Here is an 18056-nt window from a genome sequence, read left to right as displayed (position 1 = left end):
CCATGTACTTACAGTCCCACAAACATTACTTCCAGACCTTGACTAATCAAGACAAGTCTGGAGCCACAGTAGCATTTCACGGCTGATTATGTTCTATGCCTAACTCTGTAGTATATCCTGTAAATAATAGATCTGCTGGTGCTGTCAGTGTCATGCTTTGTCACTGGTTTGCCTGGTCCAAACTCCATTATATGCTGTCCGCAGCATTTAAAGAATATTCTCATTGACGACTCTCACTCACTCTCTCCCTTGCTCGCACACGGTGTTAGACAAGAAATTATCAATTCCTTCAAAAGATTAAATAGTACCTTTAATGCACTAGTAGGAAGCTTTGATATAGGAGACATATTTCAGAAAGCACTGGTATCTGGTCATGCTGATGTGAAACAAATTGTAATTACAGTATATGAATAATAACACAAGAAATGTCAGTGTGATTAAGAATGGGTGTTGCACATCTAAGATTTTGCATACATATGTACAGTGAACAACTAGAGTATTGCTTGTCTTGAGTCACAGCACCAATAAATAGAACCACAGCTTAGAATGCAACAGTCTATCGTGAGGTGCTTGAGTCAGTATTTCACCCACATCATGGCTTGTCGACTTGTGGTAGTTCTACCTAAAACCAAGGATCGTAATCAGGGCACATCTGGGATTCGAACCAACATCCTGATATGGCTAAAAGACTGCACATCATGTCACTCGGGCAATCAAAATAACGACAGCTATATTGACAGTAGAATACACAAGGCCTTGTCAAAAGGCTATTTATTTATGAATTATATTTATAATGTAATACTTCCTCTTCAAGGAATAATATACTCCAAAAGAGTTAACTAAAACACCTGTTTTCCCTTGTAAAATACTATGTCATGTTTAATATGGAGAAAGTTGTCTATTATTCATTTTTGCTTACTTTGGAAATAAATATTACTTCACTTGATGTACAGACATTTCAAATTGAGTACACAGCAACACCCCCAAACTGTAAACATATTTATTATTTTTCAACATTTATGATACAAGATGTTGGTAACTTTTCATAGCAGTAATTTTCTATTTGTAATCAAAACAGCTGTGAGACAGCCATGACATCTCTCCAGATATATGAACGTCATCAAATTTGTGACTGAAACCAAACGTGAGTCCCATTTAAAAATAGTTTTCAATTAATCAGATTGGGGACACAAACTCATTCTTTACATTGCATTCGCTTTACAATTGATGGGTTTTCCAACAGAGGCAGTGGTGCTGACATATTTCCAAGGGAAGTAACTCTAGTTACAGGGACGATAAAGAATAACAGATGATGCAAGCCAGTACATGATGGACAATCTTCAGAACACTATACATTTGAGTTTCTGAACACAGAACGTTTAATATGTACAATAATGTGAACTGTGCATGATTCATACAATAGTAAGATGATACAACTCTCTCATCATAGTCCTTTGGGCAATAAAAGTGTTTTCAGGTGAATATCATCATGTATGCTGTCTGTAGCAATATTCTAGTACCATCTCTGTTGGTGAAGCATAGGCTCAACACATTGTACATCTAGCTAGCCCACTGCTCCTGTCACACAGTGTGTTGGTAGAGGAGGCCACAGTGAAGATGCCATTTGTTTCTTGTCAGGTTGTATTTCTTGTTAGGCTATCAAGAATAATATTTCCTGAAACAGATGTTTCATAGAACGATAAATATGAGGTGAAAGCAAGACAACTGCAAAAAATATATTATTAAACAACTTCATTTCACTGATGATTTGATCTATCATGCCGTACCAATATTTATTTATTTATTTATTTTTTTAATGGATGAGTTACGATTCATTGTAAAGCAGAATCTAAGAGACATCATCTTAAAATTTGAAAATAATATGTCCAATGGTTTCTGAGGAGAAGGGGATGCCGCAATAGCTGTATTCCTCACAAGAATGAGCAGTACAGCAGACATTTTGAATTTGTCAATAACCATGAACATCAGATAAGAAGAAGTAGTTTTAAGCTTCAGTGCAAAAGCATGGATGGATAGACTGACACTGGAAGATCATAACAAGTTTACATTGGTAAACCAGGTGAAGGTGAGATTGAAGAGGTCTATCTCCTCATTGAATTTTAGCAAACTGATACACAAATTGAAATACTCACATCATCATCTGCATCCTGACTCTTTTTTCTCCTTCCTGGAGTGGAAGATGGAGAACTGACCCCTTCGACAACCATTTTTGGACCCATCACATGGGATGATTGCATCAAATCTTGGTCCTCCTTGGCAGCATGTCTGGGAGAACTATTAGTTTTCCTCGACCTTTTGTTCACATGGGGAAACCTTTTTACACTATTTTTCAGAAGTTCGATATTTTTCCACATTTTTTTAGGTTGAATATCAACAGCAGGCTCTTCATCTGAATATTTTACTTCAGCAACCCCTTTGCTGGCAAGGGGGGGTAACTCTTCCATGTTTGCCCTGGATCGACTATTTTTTGATCTAATGACATCAGTTCTTCGCCGTTTTTGGACACATACTTTTGATACACCAGAGTCATGGGAATCACCAGAATCAGAATGATTGGAAACATTAGAAATGATATTTCGATAGGTATTTGACTGGTATGCATAATGCTGTTTAGTGGATTTCCTCTCCCCATCTCTCATCCTCTTCTCTCCATGATTTCCTCGTATTTCTTCTGGTAATTGTTCCATTATTGTAGGAGCTACATCCTGACTAGATTTCCGCTTTCCCTTTCCTTGCATAGCGACTCTTTTTGTCAAAGATTTTGTCTTCAGACTTGACAAGGTGCTTTTAGGATTTTTTGTCGATCCACCTACATAAGGAGTATTGAAACCTTTCCTGCAAGGACTTTTAAGATCATCTGTATCTATAGGTTTGGATCCCCTCATGGTCTTACTAACCTGACGTTTTGTTCCTCTAACAAAGGTCTTATTCCATAGCTTTGATCCTCTTTGACTAATGTCCTCAGTATGCAATAACACATCCTGGAATGACAACTTATTCTTTTTAGCAAATTTTAGTTTCCGTTTAGCATGAGATTTTTTCCTTCCTATCCTTGTTGGTTTCTGCATCACAACATGGTCCTCCTGCACTGAGGCTTCAAAGCTAAATGGTGACACATTAAACATGTCTTCTGATTGGACATGGGCTTGTTCCTCTTCTTGAGATGCAGCTGCAGGTTTGTGGGACATCTGCCTATCCGTTGTACACCGATCTGCCTCTTCCGTCAGTCCCACCTCCAGCTTGTGGTCACGGTGGATCTGAGGCATGGCACAGTTATTTGAATTTATTCCAACAGTTTGTTCCATAACAACTTTGTAATCATTATCAATTGAGTGATAATGATGTTTAGGTTGATTCACTTTCATCCCCTGATCATGTTTATCATTACTCTCATAATCATCATCACTCTCAAGACCATTCTCATCTGTTACATGGTGGTTTTCAGAACTTGGATGTCCTATCATTTCAGACAAGTTATATCTTGAAGCAATTCCAAAACAAGCAGGATCTGACAAGCTGCCTCCTCTTTTCTCCAACTTATCAACTTTTCCAGAACCTGAGGAACATGGTTTACTCTTGTCTGCATCAATGCATTGTGACGAAGAGTTGCTTCTTAACTGCTTGAAGTTTATGTTTCCACTGAATTCTAACTCCCTGTCATCTGGAATATCTCTGCCTCTTTCGAGCCTTTCTTTTCTGTTGCTACCCTGAGAAATGGGGCATACAAATGGCTCCGTTTGAACAGTAGGACTCCTTTGCACAGTGGAGTTTTTTACTTTTAATGCCATTTGTTTTGACTTCTCTGATGACGATATACAACTATTTGTCTGCTTAACTGAGTATTTTCTAGCAGGCATACAAACCACTTGTTCAACGTTAGTTCTCTCTTGCCTGGAATGTGGTGCTTCACTGGGTATTAAGACACTCTTATGTTCTTCTACAACACTCATAATAACCTCTTCTCCATCTGACGACGCAGAGTGATGCACATCCTCATTCTGAACATCAGGAGCATCTAAGGAGGACCCATATCCCATCTCCCTCTGTGCGTGACTCTTGTAAGCTCCTACATCCGCATCCACATCAACGAAAGAAAACTGAAGCCACATATCTTTACTTTTCTCAACACTAGCCTGACTGAATTCAGTGTCTTTTGATGTTACAACACCACGTTTGTGATCTTCAAATTTCTTCCTCCACCTTTCATCATCATCTTTCTTCTCCACCACACTCCTCTGGAGGTTGTAACCCTGATCAATTCCTTGAATCCTCCTTTTCTTCTCACCATGTGTCCTCTTGTCAACAGTTCTCCAATTTCTTTCTCCATCTACATGTTTCACCATTGTTATTTTCTCAGCACTGACATTCAATTGTTCACCAGAACAAGGACTCTGGTTGTGTTCAACAATATCCATATTCCTCATGGTTACCCTAACACTTTTTCTTCTGCAGAACTCTGCCATTGCCTCACACTCCATTGTAGTCTCCATCATCATCCTCTTTGCATCCTCCCCTGATAAATCCTCATCAGACAGCTCGCAGCTCCTCACAGATTCACTATCAGCATTCAACAACCTCCTCCTGTCCCCTCTTTGTGAATTGACCTTGTTCGTCTGGGTCTTTCCCCCTAGAAGCACTGTCCTCTTGAACATCACTTTCTTTGCTTTCTCCTCTGATAAATCCTCATCAGACAGTTCACAGCTCCTCACAGCTTCACTATCAGCATTCAAAAGCCTTCTTCTGTCCCCTCGTCCTAAATTGAACTTGTTCTTCTGGGTCTTCCCAATGGGAGACACTGTCATCTCAAATATCATCTGCCTTGCCTTCTCCTCTGATAATTCCTCATCAGACAGCTCCCAGCTTCTCCCAGCTTCAGTATCAGCAATCAACAACCTCCTTTTGTCTCCTCGTCCCAAATCAATCTTGTTCCTCTTGGTCTTCCCCCTTGGAGACACTGTTGTCTTGAACATCATCTGCCTTGCTTTATCCCCTGATAATTCTTCATCAGACGGCTCCCAGCTCCTCCCAGCTTCAGTATCAGTATTCAACAACCTCCTGTCCCCTTTTCCTAAATTGACCTTATTTCTCTGGGTCTTCCCCATTCTTGGAGACACCGTCTTCCTGTACATTACTTTTCTTGCTTCCTCCTCTGATAAATCCTCATCAGACAGCTCCCAGCTCCTCCAAGTATCCTCTTCAGTATCAGCTTTCAACAACCTGCTTCTGTCCCCTCTTCCCATACCAACCTTGCTCCTCTGGGACTTCCCTCCTCTCAAAGGTACTGTCGTCTCAAACATCATCTGCTTTGCTTCCTCCCCTGATAATTGCTCATCAGCCTCAGTATGAGCATTCTCAAAGAACAACCTCCTCCTATCCTCTTTTTCCAAACCAGCCATGTTACTCTGGTTCTTGCCTCTTTGAGGAATTTTCAATCTAGTTTCAAGTTTACTTTTCCTTGGGGACAGAATGAAGTCCTCATCTACTCCAGCTGGATGTGTCAGTCGGAGCCTAGAGGATGCATTCCTTTCTGGAAATGCAGTTTCATATTTGTATGTATCAGATTTCATGATTTCATTGTCATCAGACTTTGGTCCAATGATCTCATGGCTCCTCATATCATCTTCCTCATTTGGTGAAACAGTGAATCTGGAAATTTTAGATTTGGGGGACAATATTATCTCCATTATATTATTGTTACTCTTATCAGACTTCTGGCGTCTTAACGTTTCACAGTTATTACCAGCAATTTTTCTGTGTCCATCAATGTTTTCACATTTGTCCTCTACTAATAATGTTCCTGATGTAACCACAGCTGGAGAGGATCTTGTTTTGCCATCATTCACCAGGTGTGTCTCCAATTTCTCCATCTTATACTGATCATGACTTGAGGTGTCCCTTTTTGGATACTGTGGTGAGGACACAATATGACATGTTTTTAAATCTTCATTGACATCATCTCTATCTCTATCCAGAAAAGAACACTCTCTTTCATCTTCAAACATAATTCCAATTCTATCTTTCACATCAGCTCCATGGAAATTTGTTTCTTCCTCAAACCTCTTACTCCCCTCATGTTTGTCTCCTTCCATTATCTTCCTCCATCTTTCATCTTCTAATTGCTTCCTCTTCATCTTCCTCCGAATCTGTCCTGGACTCTGTTTAACTGTTTTCCATTCAGTTACTTCCCCTCCCAAGTCCTGCAGCTGCTGATGTTGACCAGCGAAGATGGTTTGCTGCTGTGATCTCCCAAGGTCTTCACTGAAGTTAGTTTCAGAGATGTGAGATTTGGCGGATGAACATCTTGATCTCTTTGGAGACATCTCTACACTCTGTCCTTTTCTAGTTGAAACACAGGACTGATTAAGCTTCATACCTGATTTCTGTTCTCTTAATGCTAAATGTGATGGAGATTGGTATTGTTTCACAAGGACCTTAACAGGGCACTGGAGACTATTTCTTTCTCTTCTTCCCTCACTGAGTGGGTTATCCCTATCAGTTCTAGGTAACCAGTCTTGTGTAAACTGACTGCCAGATTGGAGAGTATCAGGGTGTTTTGTACTTGTTGACACAACATTTCTTCCACTTACAATCGTAACAGTTTGAGAGTTGTAGCTGATATAGCTCTGACTGTGTCTATCACTTTGACTCATTGGTGACCTTGATCTTGTTTGACCTCTAGCATGTTTAGGCGACCGTGACCTTGTTTGAGTCCTTGTTTGTTGCGGTGGGAACAGGTTTTTGGACAAATCAAATGCTGGCTTTCTCACGCATCTTTTGGCATATTCATTACTGTCCTCAGATTTTACCATATCCATCCTTTCATAGAATCCTGAATCATTTCTTTCTTGACATTCATGTAATCGCTTTCTCGGTGGCGAGAAATTAGTAGAGCTCCAATCTGTATGACCTCTTTCTTCTTGACCACCCTTTTGACCTTTTGAATGATGATCTGTATCCACCTCCTGCTTATATGGCTGGACCTCCGCCACTCTGGTGTCATGGCGACCATGATCACAAATCTTTCTGTCAGTTCCAATGACAAGTAGATCATAAGTTGAAGGATTCTGACGTTTAACCTCTGATGAAATCCTGACACCATGTCTATACACCTTGGAGTTTAACAAAATAGAAGTTGGCAGTCTCTCTGGAAGAAATAAAATAACTTGTGTCAGGTTCCAGAACACTATACATACACTATGCTGCTTGGAAATGTATTTCAGTCATATTGCAATGTGTAAGCTTAATGTATGTTTGTTGTTTAACACCGCACTCATCAATATTCCAGCTATATGATGGCGGTCTGTAAATAATCGAACCTGGACCAGTCAATCCAGTGATTGACATCATGAGCGACAATCTACGCAATTGGGATATAACATGCATCAATAAAGTCAGCGAGCCTTATTAACCAATCCGACAAGGAGGAAAGCCCAATGTGATTGTGTTTGTACATGAGGTAGGAGGAAGCTGACACACAGCTCCTGTGATATACGACTATAACTTACTTGTTGATGGAGGTAGGAGGAAGCTGACGCACAGCTCCTGTGATATACAACTATAACTTACTTGTTGATGGAGGTAGGAGGAAGCTGACACACAGCTCCTGTGATATACAACTATAACTTACTTGTTGATGGAGGTAGGAGGAAGCTGACACACAGCTCCTGTGATTTACAACTATAACTTACTTGTTGATGGAGGTAGGAGGAAGCTGACACACAGCTCCTGTGATATACAACTATAACTTACTTGTTGATGGAGGTAGGAGGAAGCTGACACACAGCTCCTGTGATATACGACTATAACTTACTTGTTGATGGAGGTAAGAGGAAGCTGACACACAGCTCCTGTGATATACAACTATAACTTACTTGTTGATGGAGGTAAGAGGAAGCTGACACAGCCCCTGTGATATACAACTATAACTTACTTGTTGATGGAGGTAGGAGGAAGCTGACACACAGCTCCTGTGATATACAACTATAACTTACTTGTTGATGGAGGTAGGAGGAAGCTGACACACAGCTCCTGTGATATACAACTATAACTTACTTGTTGATGGAGGTAGGAGGAAGCTGACACACAGCTCCTGTGATATACGACTATAACTTACTTGTTGATGGAGGTAAGAGGAAGCTGACACAGCCCCTGTGATATACAACTATAACTTACTTGTTGATGGAGGTAGGAGGAAGCTGACACACAGCTCCTGTGATATACGACTATAACTTATTTGTTGATGGAGGTAAGAGGAAGCTGACACAGCCCCTGTGATATACAACTATAACTTACTTGTTGATGGAGGTAGGAGGAAGCTGACACACAGCTCCTTTGATATACAACTATAACTTACTTGTTGATGGAGGTAGGAGGAAGCTGACACACAGCTCCTGTGATATACGACTATAACTTACTTGTTGATGGAGGTAGGAGGAAGCTGACGCACAGCCCCTGTGATATACGACTATAACTTACTTGTTGATGGAGGTAGGAGGAAGCTGACACACAGCTCCTGGGCCAGGAAGGGGTGCTGGGCAGCTTCTGATGGATTCAGCCTCTCATCTGCAGAATATGACAATATCTGTTCAGCATCTTACTGCAGAGACAAGAACAACAGAAGAACATATCCTTCTTAATGACGTCACTCAAAACATGTTCAGTAGGAAATCTCAGCACTTATTAATGTATTTACTCTGACAGTCAGTGTAGATTTACTGTACTTAAAACCCAACTTCCTTCACTGCAAATAATGACTGACTTTTATTTCCAGTTGTGTTCACAATGTCTGGTTATTAGCTTTCATGTTTACATACTTCTAAAACAATGTGTCTGATTCATTTCGCAAAGTGTACCAATCGTAGTTGAAGTTACAATCAATAAAAACATATTTAACCATGTTGTTACTAGACCCCTGATTATTAATTATTTATGATGCTAATGATCTTTAAGTAGACACAAGAAAAGAAAAGGAGAGAGAAAAGAAAGAGCATGACCGTAATTTAGACAAACATTGACCAAGTGGACATTTGAGATTCTGTGTCTGATTACTCCAACAGCATGTACATCACTATTTGTAGGCCATATTATCACCATTTACCCCAAGTACACATCCCCGCATCACATGAGAAATACAAAACTGCCCCTTTTGTTGTTGAGTGCAAAAAGGAGCCACAAGAGGACAACAGATTTTCAATGCACCCAAGAAATGCAGCCAGGCGAATTTACAAAAGCAACTGCAACTTTCAAGATGGGCAAGTTACAGTTATGGACGACCAGCATATTAGACATTGCTTTAAAGTGTTCACCTTGGGGATTCCAACCAAAGTACTGCTAGGTCTCCAGACAGCCAATTGTAGGAGTCAACTAAGATGTCCATTCCCTGGTTACAATGTGTGACCTAGCCGACTGTGTCATCACACCCACTGATGAATGCTTATGCAAAAACATCCTTCCATGATTGCCCTAACAGAACAATTGCTGTGTAGAGCAATGGTTCAGACTACGACGTGAGGGTTGTTTGCTTTCAGTGGATCAAGGTTAGCACCCTCTTAACCCCCAGGATGACTGTGTGACTAACTTCGAGGAGTTCATCCTTATCTTTGCACACACACCACCCCCCCACCCCCAACAACAATTGTCGCGATTTGTGTGATGGTGAAGGAACGATCGGCCTAGGCTTGTAGTTGAAAACTAAGCTCAAGGTTTACTGCTCCCTGCATACCATGCTCAAAACCGACATGGATGATGTCAAGCTCATGTAAATCACTCACCTACGTCGCATTGGCTCAAGCCAAGAGAAAAACTGTTTTCTTGGTGAGGTCATAAAATGAGGATGCGTTGAGGGGCTTGAACTACCAGATTCAAATCCAATGCAAGGGAACAGAATTTGGCCTTCTAATCCTGTAATTCCGGAATCTTTGTCATTTTGCAATTTTACTGGAACAGCCAACACTGAGTTAAGCAAAACCAAATACGTTGTAATGGTGCTACCCTTCAAGTGTCTTTTGGTATGCAAGTGTAGGAGGTATTCAGCTAAGAATTCAGGTGACACTGTCGTGGGATCTTGATTCTTTGCCTTATAAAAAGGTTTCAAATAATCACCACTTGTCACCATATAACAGTGTGCCAAAGCAATGGCCTTAGCTGCTAGCGCCAAATAGCCCTTGACACTTAACGTCTTTTAAAGACAAACCAAGCGTTCAGATGAAATCTGCCTGGCATTGGGTGAGGTAGTTAGCTGTGAGGGTGGATGAGTAGGTTTGACCACTCTGGGAGGGGTAGCGGATCATCTTCTGCAAGATTGTTTTAGGTCGACGAACCACCTCCTCGCGACCAAATTTAGTGCAAGGCTCTTTGTATCTTTGATCTTTGGTATCACACAAGGCAGTGATACAGGAGGCCAAAAAGCAGAGAAGGGAGAGAGTGCATTGTTTCTTGATTGTGCAGGCACCACACCACCATGCTGTTGTCGGTGGATATTGCGAGATGGGTGGACTGTAGCTGCTCCTGCCAATGTGAGACGGCCATTATCAGTGCTCCCAACTCTAGATTGTTTATGTGACAAGGACGTTGTGCGCCTGACTGTGCACAGCCCTCAGGCTGTCTGGCCCTGGAAATGAGCACCCCACCCCATGCAGGGAGGATTCTATGAACAGGTGTAAGTTCAGGACTAGCTCAGATAAGGAGACGCCTTCTAAGACGACCAATCCATCATCCACCAGTTGAGATGCATCCTTAGGTGAGATGGTAGAGTGATGACTGCATACGGGTCTTGGCACCTGAAGTGAGCAAACCCTGCAATACTTGCCACTGGCAAGAATGTATGTGGCTGTTGAAGAGCGGGTAGCAGATTGTTATCTACAAGGCTGTAAAAGTTGAGAAATCAACTACGGGAGGGCTTCTAGGAAAATAGTCTTTGTAGGCAAACCACTACCAGCTCCCATGTAGACTAAATAAAAGTCCCCATCAACTGATGGCCAAAGTACGCCGCTGCACAGGTGCTCCTGTTCTAATATCGAGTTGACGATGAAGGGAGGTGCCTCGTACTCCATGTGTGCCTCGATACTGCTCAGCTTGACACCAGCGGTCTACTGAAGTTGGTGACTCGGTCAGGTTACAGGCCGGCAAAGCCACATTTCGAAAATAGATAGCCCAAATTGATGTGGCTCTCGCGGCAATGGTTATGGTTGCGTGTTTGTATAATGTGGCTCTCGCGGCTATGCTGTCAAAACATGCTTTGTGATTCTAACAGGTTACCGTATATAACAAAACAAGTCTTGTTTTCTCATTTTTTATTCAACAAGGATAACATATTCATCAAAACTTTACATTGATGAATATGAATAGCATATGAATATCATAATGGATTTAATGTTATTACTGCAGATGAAGGAGGTCGCCCACGTGGTCAGCATATTCCATCTCACTCAGGTGTTGGTTCAGGAGCTGGATCTTGAGGGACGCAATACGTGCATCGATTGCCTTGTACTTCTTTCTTCGTGAAGGTTCTGACCACTGGTGTGCCACCCTTCCAGGTGATTGTTGGTACGGTGACCTTGGTTTTCGAAATGGTTCCAAATCTCTGGCATGAAGGCCCGTCCTTGAACCCAACTGGTTGTCACGTAGTCCATGAAGGCAGTCACTTTAGGGCCAGCAGGAGAGTCAGCAATGGCATCAAGCCACACATCATCCACTTTGTCACGAGGTACTAGAGGGAGGGCAGCAGCTCTTCTCACCAGCTTCTTTACCTCCTCATCTTCCTTATAGTCCATCACCAGACATTCTTTCTGCACCACGCTTTGTAATTTAAATGTGGGACACTCATATAAAGGTATCGGTAATCGGATTAATTAATTACCTGCTAGAATGGGTGAAATGCACTCAGCTGAAAATGTGGCTCTACCGGCAATAGCCATTTCTGAAATGTGGCTCTCCCGGCACATTGATGTACTGCGACAGGCGTATAACCGAAAGTTTGCAGCATTGTGTACCAGTAAGCATGCAAACCAATCTGGAACAATGACCCTGCGCCGCTCCCATTAGGTTAGTTGACCTAATTCTGGTGTTCACAGTCGGAGTTCTAGACCCGTGATATTTAAATCACCATGCGCATTAACCTCGAATTCCGCAATATGCCAGAGGCAAGGTATGAGGTCCACACAACGGACAATCCATTGTGAACTGTGTGGTAAACTGACAAGTCTTGTTTCTGAGTTCTGTGCAGACGTGAGACTTGGCCGATGCAGGTGCAAACTGATCTCCATGAAATTTGTGATTCCTGGCGCTGACCTGTGTACGATGACCCCAACAGGTGGGTACCCGGTAGCATATGACGATTCTGTCACATGTCTAACCAATCTTGAAAGTGTGAAGCTCTTCAAGTTTGGTACAGCTCATGTCTATCAGACACCACATGAAACTAATTCAACGAAGGTACTAACGCCTCTCAGTGGCATTGTTTAGCTAACGTTGAGTGTACACCGCTAGACTGGAGAATTGACGGAAACTTTCACAGATCCATCAGCATGAGGCCAGGCGCTGCTGAAGGTTGAGGAAAAATCAGACCTCAGTTGTATGCAGAAAATTTACCACTGCCCGTAGGTGGTTTAGACGATAAGCTTTGGTCCCGATCAGGTCCTGTTCTTAAGTATGGTCTGCTCAGATGAGCCAGTCATCCTCTGAGGGTCCTTCTACCAAGCTTAGAGTCTGGTCAGCCACTTCATCTTTCCTACTTGGTCGTCTTTATCACTGGTGCAAGTGTCAACTTAGATCATTTTTTCATCTAACGCCTAACCCATTTCCCTGAATACGGGATCCGGCAGACGCTGATGAAATTGCAAGTGCTAGGGTTGTTTCATGTGCTGGTGGCTGATGTAGCTGTACATTGGCGCAAGCACTAGATGCCTCCATGTCATAGACTGCTGGCACAAGGGTAATAACCGGGGACTGGAGGCCGGTAGCGTCCTGCAACTGAGACATCCTCTTCGCAACACGGAGGGACTGCTGTCAAATATGTTTGTGAAAGACCTGTCTATAAATAGAGAAACTCGGTGGACAGAGAGGTGAACAAACATTACATTTGAAATTTAAGGTGCATTCTTCAGTGCAGTCCAAGCAACATGGATGAGGAATAGTTAGAAAAAAATATACCATGACAATTTGTACATCAAGCAAGCATGTGTTAAGCAAAATTAGAAGTTGTAGTTGATATAGACTTGAGCATGCCGATGAAAAACACACGGTTGCAATTGGCAAAATTTTTTTTTTTTAAGAGTATTAAATAAGAACACTCGAAAACTCTATATAACACCAAATGCTACAGGTATTTAAATATAGATAAGCATGTTAATACCTAGCCGAGAAATGCAAACAAACTTTGTAAACAAACTTTGTATGCCATTTATCTAAGCTAAAAAGAAAGTGACGTATATAGCTGTTTTCTCCTTGTAGAGATGACCTTAAATTCACATCAATGCATGTTGTTGCATGCGCAGTCAGGGACATTCTAGTGACAGTATAAATAGTTAAGTCTGAACCGGATAAACCAGTGACTGAAAGCATCAGCAAGGATCCATACCATCGAGACACAGCCAAGTCACCAGTCCTCAACATTCGATACATATTAGTCAGCTCTGTGATGTAAGCATGTGATTCTGGAGACCTATTTTTACCTGGAATCGAATCATGATCAACATGGACTCAAAGAAGATGATATTGTCAAGTGACTAACCAGGGTCATATCGGAAAAGCTGGGAAAGGAAATTGGCAAATGCATAATCCTTGGCTCCTTCTAGGCACTCGAGAATCCTGGCAGTTGCTGAAAGTAAACATATTCTATCAACAAGTTATTCAATAACAGGCTTTGACAATTAATGACAAAATAGCGAGCCATGATTATCACCTGGAGGTTTCTGAATTATTTTCAATAGTACCAGTACATAATAAAGGTTGTTAACATATAGTGGGTGAGTTTTGTTTAATGCCGCCTTAAACAGTATTTCAGTTATATATCACTGTATCAGTCTGAAGACAGCCTGAAGTGGTTTAGACATATATGACTTTGGTGAAACGCACAAGCATGGGTATGGTGCTGACACAACTGTTAACATAATCAGTGTGGACCAGTTCTAACCCATCATCCTAGATTCCTGGAATGTTTGTTTGTTGTTTAACCCTCTGGATGCCAAGTTTTTTTTCTGACGCACATTTTCCTAACATCGGAAAAGTGAAGGTTGTGCGAGAATTGCGCTCACGCGGCACTGGATCTACCTCTGGCTATAAAATTACGCAGAGGTGGAGAATATTAAATTTCCTATTTGATGGTGTAAATGTAACTGTTAATATCAAACCGGCTTTAAAAAAAGACACTCCTAAGTGTTGTCCGAGAATTTATTCTGCGTTGAAAAACAGTAAATTTCTCCGCTTTTTATCGTACAAAGATAAAGTACTGTGCGACTATTTTTTTTATTAAGAAGCTTTACGGAAACTGTGAGCGAACAAAATACTGCCTAATATCTGAACGACATAACTACATATCAAATGGAGTTATATGCTTATGTATAACGATATACATTCAGTTCCAAAAATAGCATGCCGTAATTGACGAAAACTGATTTTTCTCTATGACGTCAAAAGGTGACAGAGAGGGTACACACGTAAAAAAAAAAGGGGGCATAACTCCGCTATGCTTAGCTCTAGTTTGTTGTAACTCAGGTCACTTGGTGAGAATTAGCTATGGGTAAGGACAATATATTTTCGTGGTGTTTTGTTCAGGAGGAACCAAACTATTCCAACACAAATATCGATATTGAAACTGTACACGTTTAGTTATAAAATATACCCATAAGAAATGATGAAATCGTACTTCATAAAAAGGAGGTAACAGAGAAATGGATGGCCTTATCTAACCTATAACTTAGTCCTGAGATTCCGACAATCTCCTAATTGTGTAAGTGTAATTTGACTAATGTTGCATCATTATTAATGGAGCACAAGCCTTATCATCAAATGTAATGAAATACCCTAAAAATAACACTATTCCCTTTGACGTCATGGCTGGTCTCATGTCTTTGATAACGTCGCAAAAAGACGACACTGGTGTTTTGATTAATATATATCTCACCTAATTTTCGTTCATGGTATGGAAAATGTTGATGTGTGGAACGGAATTTGACGCTTTTTCGACACAACATAAAATGACTGTTCTCACCAAGTAAATAATGTCTTGAATATGTAAACAATTAGATAGTTTATCGTGTATCTTAATTGGACAAGACACGCACCTGTTTGGCATCAATTTACGTAATGAAATTCCCAAAAGAATATTTCAAAACAACCAAAATTATATTCAATATTGGACATATATTTGTTCATTATTATGTTATTATTTCTGACACAATAAAAGATGCAAAGAAAGCTCTATTGGTATAGAATTATCAGGATAATCGTATACGTTTGAACCAACAGGGTACCTGGCATGGGCTTTATTTTTATACATTTTACAATTCCTGGAGAAATAAAGTAAACTGTTTACTATCCTGTGATCACAATATTGAAAAAAGAATGAAACCATTGATCATATAATGCAAAACAAGAGGAATAATTTGTAAATTGTTTGTGACTAACGCGCACCTGGCGAATCATTAGATATCACTGTATTCTCTGTATCCAGCCACATAAAAGACAAATCCAAGACCAAGATATTTCAGAAATGTGTGCATATATTTTACGGAAAAATATTATCCATTTTGTTAAAGTAATATGTTCAGTTTTAGTTATAAAATAAAATGAAACGGCTATTCATGGACATTGGTTATATGAACTTATAATATTGACTTATTACACATCCCAAGAAATATGTACAGTTACATTTACACTTCATCTTGTAACACTTGTCCAAAGGAAAGAAATATCGTAGTCGACACTATAAACCTATCAATTGTTATGTAAACAATGTTCAAACAAACAGGAGATTATCAAAGGTTCGTTCATACATGTTGTGGCCTATATTTACGTATGATTTCATTTTGAACATTGACAAATATCCAATGTGAAATTAATTGTGTGAAGAAATGTATAAAAGACATGCAAAATATACACCATAACTGAAACTGTAAACAGCATGATACAATGATCGTGTGCACTCTCAATTCAAGGACCTTCACCTCAATGAAATTACCAAATATGTACAACAATGTTGACGTATGACATCACTACCTGTGGCCCACTTTTACAAAATGGCGTGTACACTTTCAACAGTACGCGGGATTGTACGAGGGGACTTTCGGTGATTCAGGGATCGTATAAACATACATGTGACATGTAAGTAATCAGAAACATTCTGACAATCTATGTACTGTTATTTGTTGTCATAATTTTCATTGAAACAAACGGAAATAGTCAGAAATTCCGATAAATACCGTTGTCGTTGTGCGTGATTTTGCGTCAGTCATGAAGTCAACCAGAACGGTAACTTTGACAACTTCTGTTGAAATTATCAAATCATTGCAATGTATCTTTTTGAAATTCCCTAATTCTTCCTACGATTCTCTTTCCATGCATATTCTGAAAATGTTGAGCCAATATCTTGAACGAATAGACGAATGGATAGCTCAAAATAGGAGAAAATGCTACGCTGTGTAAAATCTGAATTTTGCTTTGTTTACATTTCAACCATGTGCAGTTTTTCGAGCACAGCGTTCGTTTTCACACCTAACTTATTTTGCTTGTTTTCGTCTAGCCACTTTGTATTGGTGACAAAGACCACTGGTCATTTGATGCTTAAATGTATGAGGAATTCAAGGATGTAGGTATCGCAGATTAGTTTGAAATATACGTGATGTTACAGGCCTCTCATAACCGGTGTACCTGAAGCGTGATTTGGAAACACTATCCAATATGGCGGAAAGTTCACTTCAGTGTTCGTGTTTTCGTTTTTCCCAAAACATTCTAAACAATTCTAGGGTTATCGGAGACGTTTTGGAATGATCATTGGTGATTTCATAAAAGACAGATACACATGATCACTAATATGCTATTTTTGAAATTCATTTCTCAGAGTAAAAATCTGAAATTTAGATTTCAAAACATGGTGTAAATAACGCTGTGAGCGGTGACTTAGTAATGTGTAAAAAATGGCGACATTTACGATGTACTTGATTTTCAGAGGTCATTTTCAGTACTTTTGCTTGGCCTAAAATGCCAGTGGATGATACCACAGAACAGGGAATTTCCCACCTTATTCAAAAAAGTTGTGTGGGTGATGTATTTTGAATTTTATTCGACTTCAAAGTGAGGGTTGTAGAGGAAGGACATATATGTCCCTGTGGCATCCAGGGGGTTAACACCACACTCAGCAATATTCCAACTATATGACAGCAGTCTGTAAATAATCAAACCTGGACCAGACAATGCAGTGATTGACATCATCAGCATCTATCTACGCAATTGGGATACTTTGACATGCATCAACCAAGTCAGCGAGCCTGACCAAACAAGCATAGTGGCAAGCATAGGTTGCTGTTCAAGACCTATTCTAACCCTGATCTTCACAGGGTCATTTCTGGCTTGACTGAGGGACACAAGTAAATTACATTAGTTTTCCAATATGATTGTCATGTAGCCACAGCTGTACATCCAGCCTAGAAATTATTTTTTGGTTATAGAATAGTCCATAGGACTACTGTAAACCTTATTTCACTGGTAGCTAGTCCTGCTAGAACCAGACAAAAATGTTTACTATATTTACATTTTCTGTTGCATGTGAGACAGTGATGTGGGGAGGGTGACTTGTCATCAAAGTCACATGACAGTGGCAATGGTCCATGCAAAAAGTAGCAGTGGAATGTGGAAACATCTTTATTTCTTAACCCAAGACCATCGCCGAGCGCTGTCTTTTTGTTGTTATAAGGTAAGCGTGAATGCATTATGGAGTAATGCAGGATAAGTAAAAGATTTGAAGCATTGAGACTGGTTCAGAATCAAGCCTTCAAGCGCTGCTACAGTACAAGTCAGTGAGGGCTACCATCATTAGATTT

General features: G+C 40.4%; 1 protein-coding gene across 2 annotated transcripts in view; it reads right to left on the bottom strand.

Moving 5' to 3' along the window:
* Positions 1–328: 328 nt before the first annotated feature.
* Positions 329–18056, bottom strand: part of LOC139442807 (uncharacterized) — a 49345-nt gene continuing 31617 nt past the window's right edge. For both annotated transcript variants that reach the window (XM_071223699.1, XM_071223700.1), the window contains exons 10-13: positions 13751–13837; positions 8497–8583; positions 2154–7165; positions 329–1675 (exon numbers count right to left, since the gene is read on the bottom strand). In XM_071223699.1, coding sequence (XP_071079800.1) covers positions 1652–1675; positions 2154–7165; positions 8497–8583; positions 13751–13837 — 5210 coding nt within the window. In that variant the 3' untranslated portion in view covers positions 329–1651. The remainder of the gene's footprint in view (positions 1676–2153; positions 7166–8496; positions 8584–13750; positions 13838–18056) is intronic.

The sequence above is a fragment of the Haliotis cracherodii genome, unplaced genomic scaffold (genome assembly GCF_022045235.1).
Source record: "Haliotis cracherodii isolate W230 unplaced genomic scaffold, xgHalCrac1.p SCAF_5, whole genome shotgun sequence".
Lineage (NCBI taxonomy): Eukaryota > Metazoa > Mollusca > Gastropoda > Lepetellida > Haliotidae > Haliotis > Haliotis cracherodii.
This window is presented reverse-complemented; position numbering and strand designations above follow the sequence as displayed.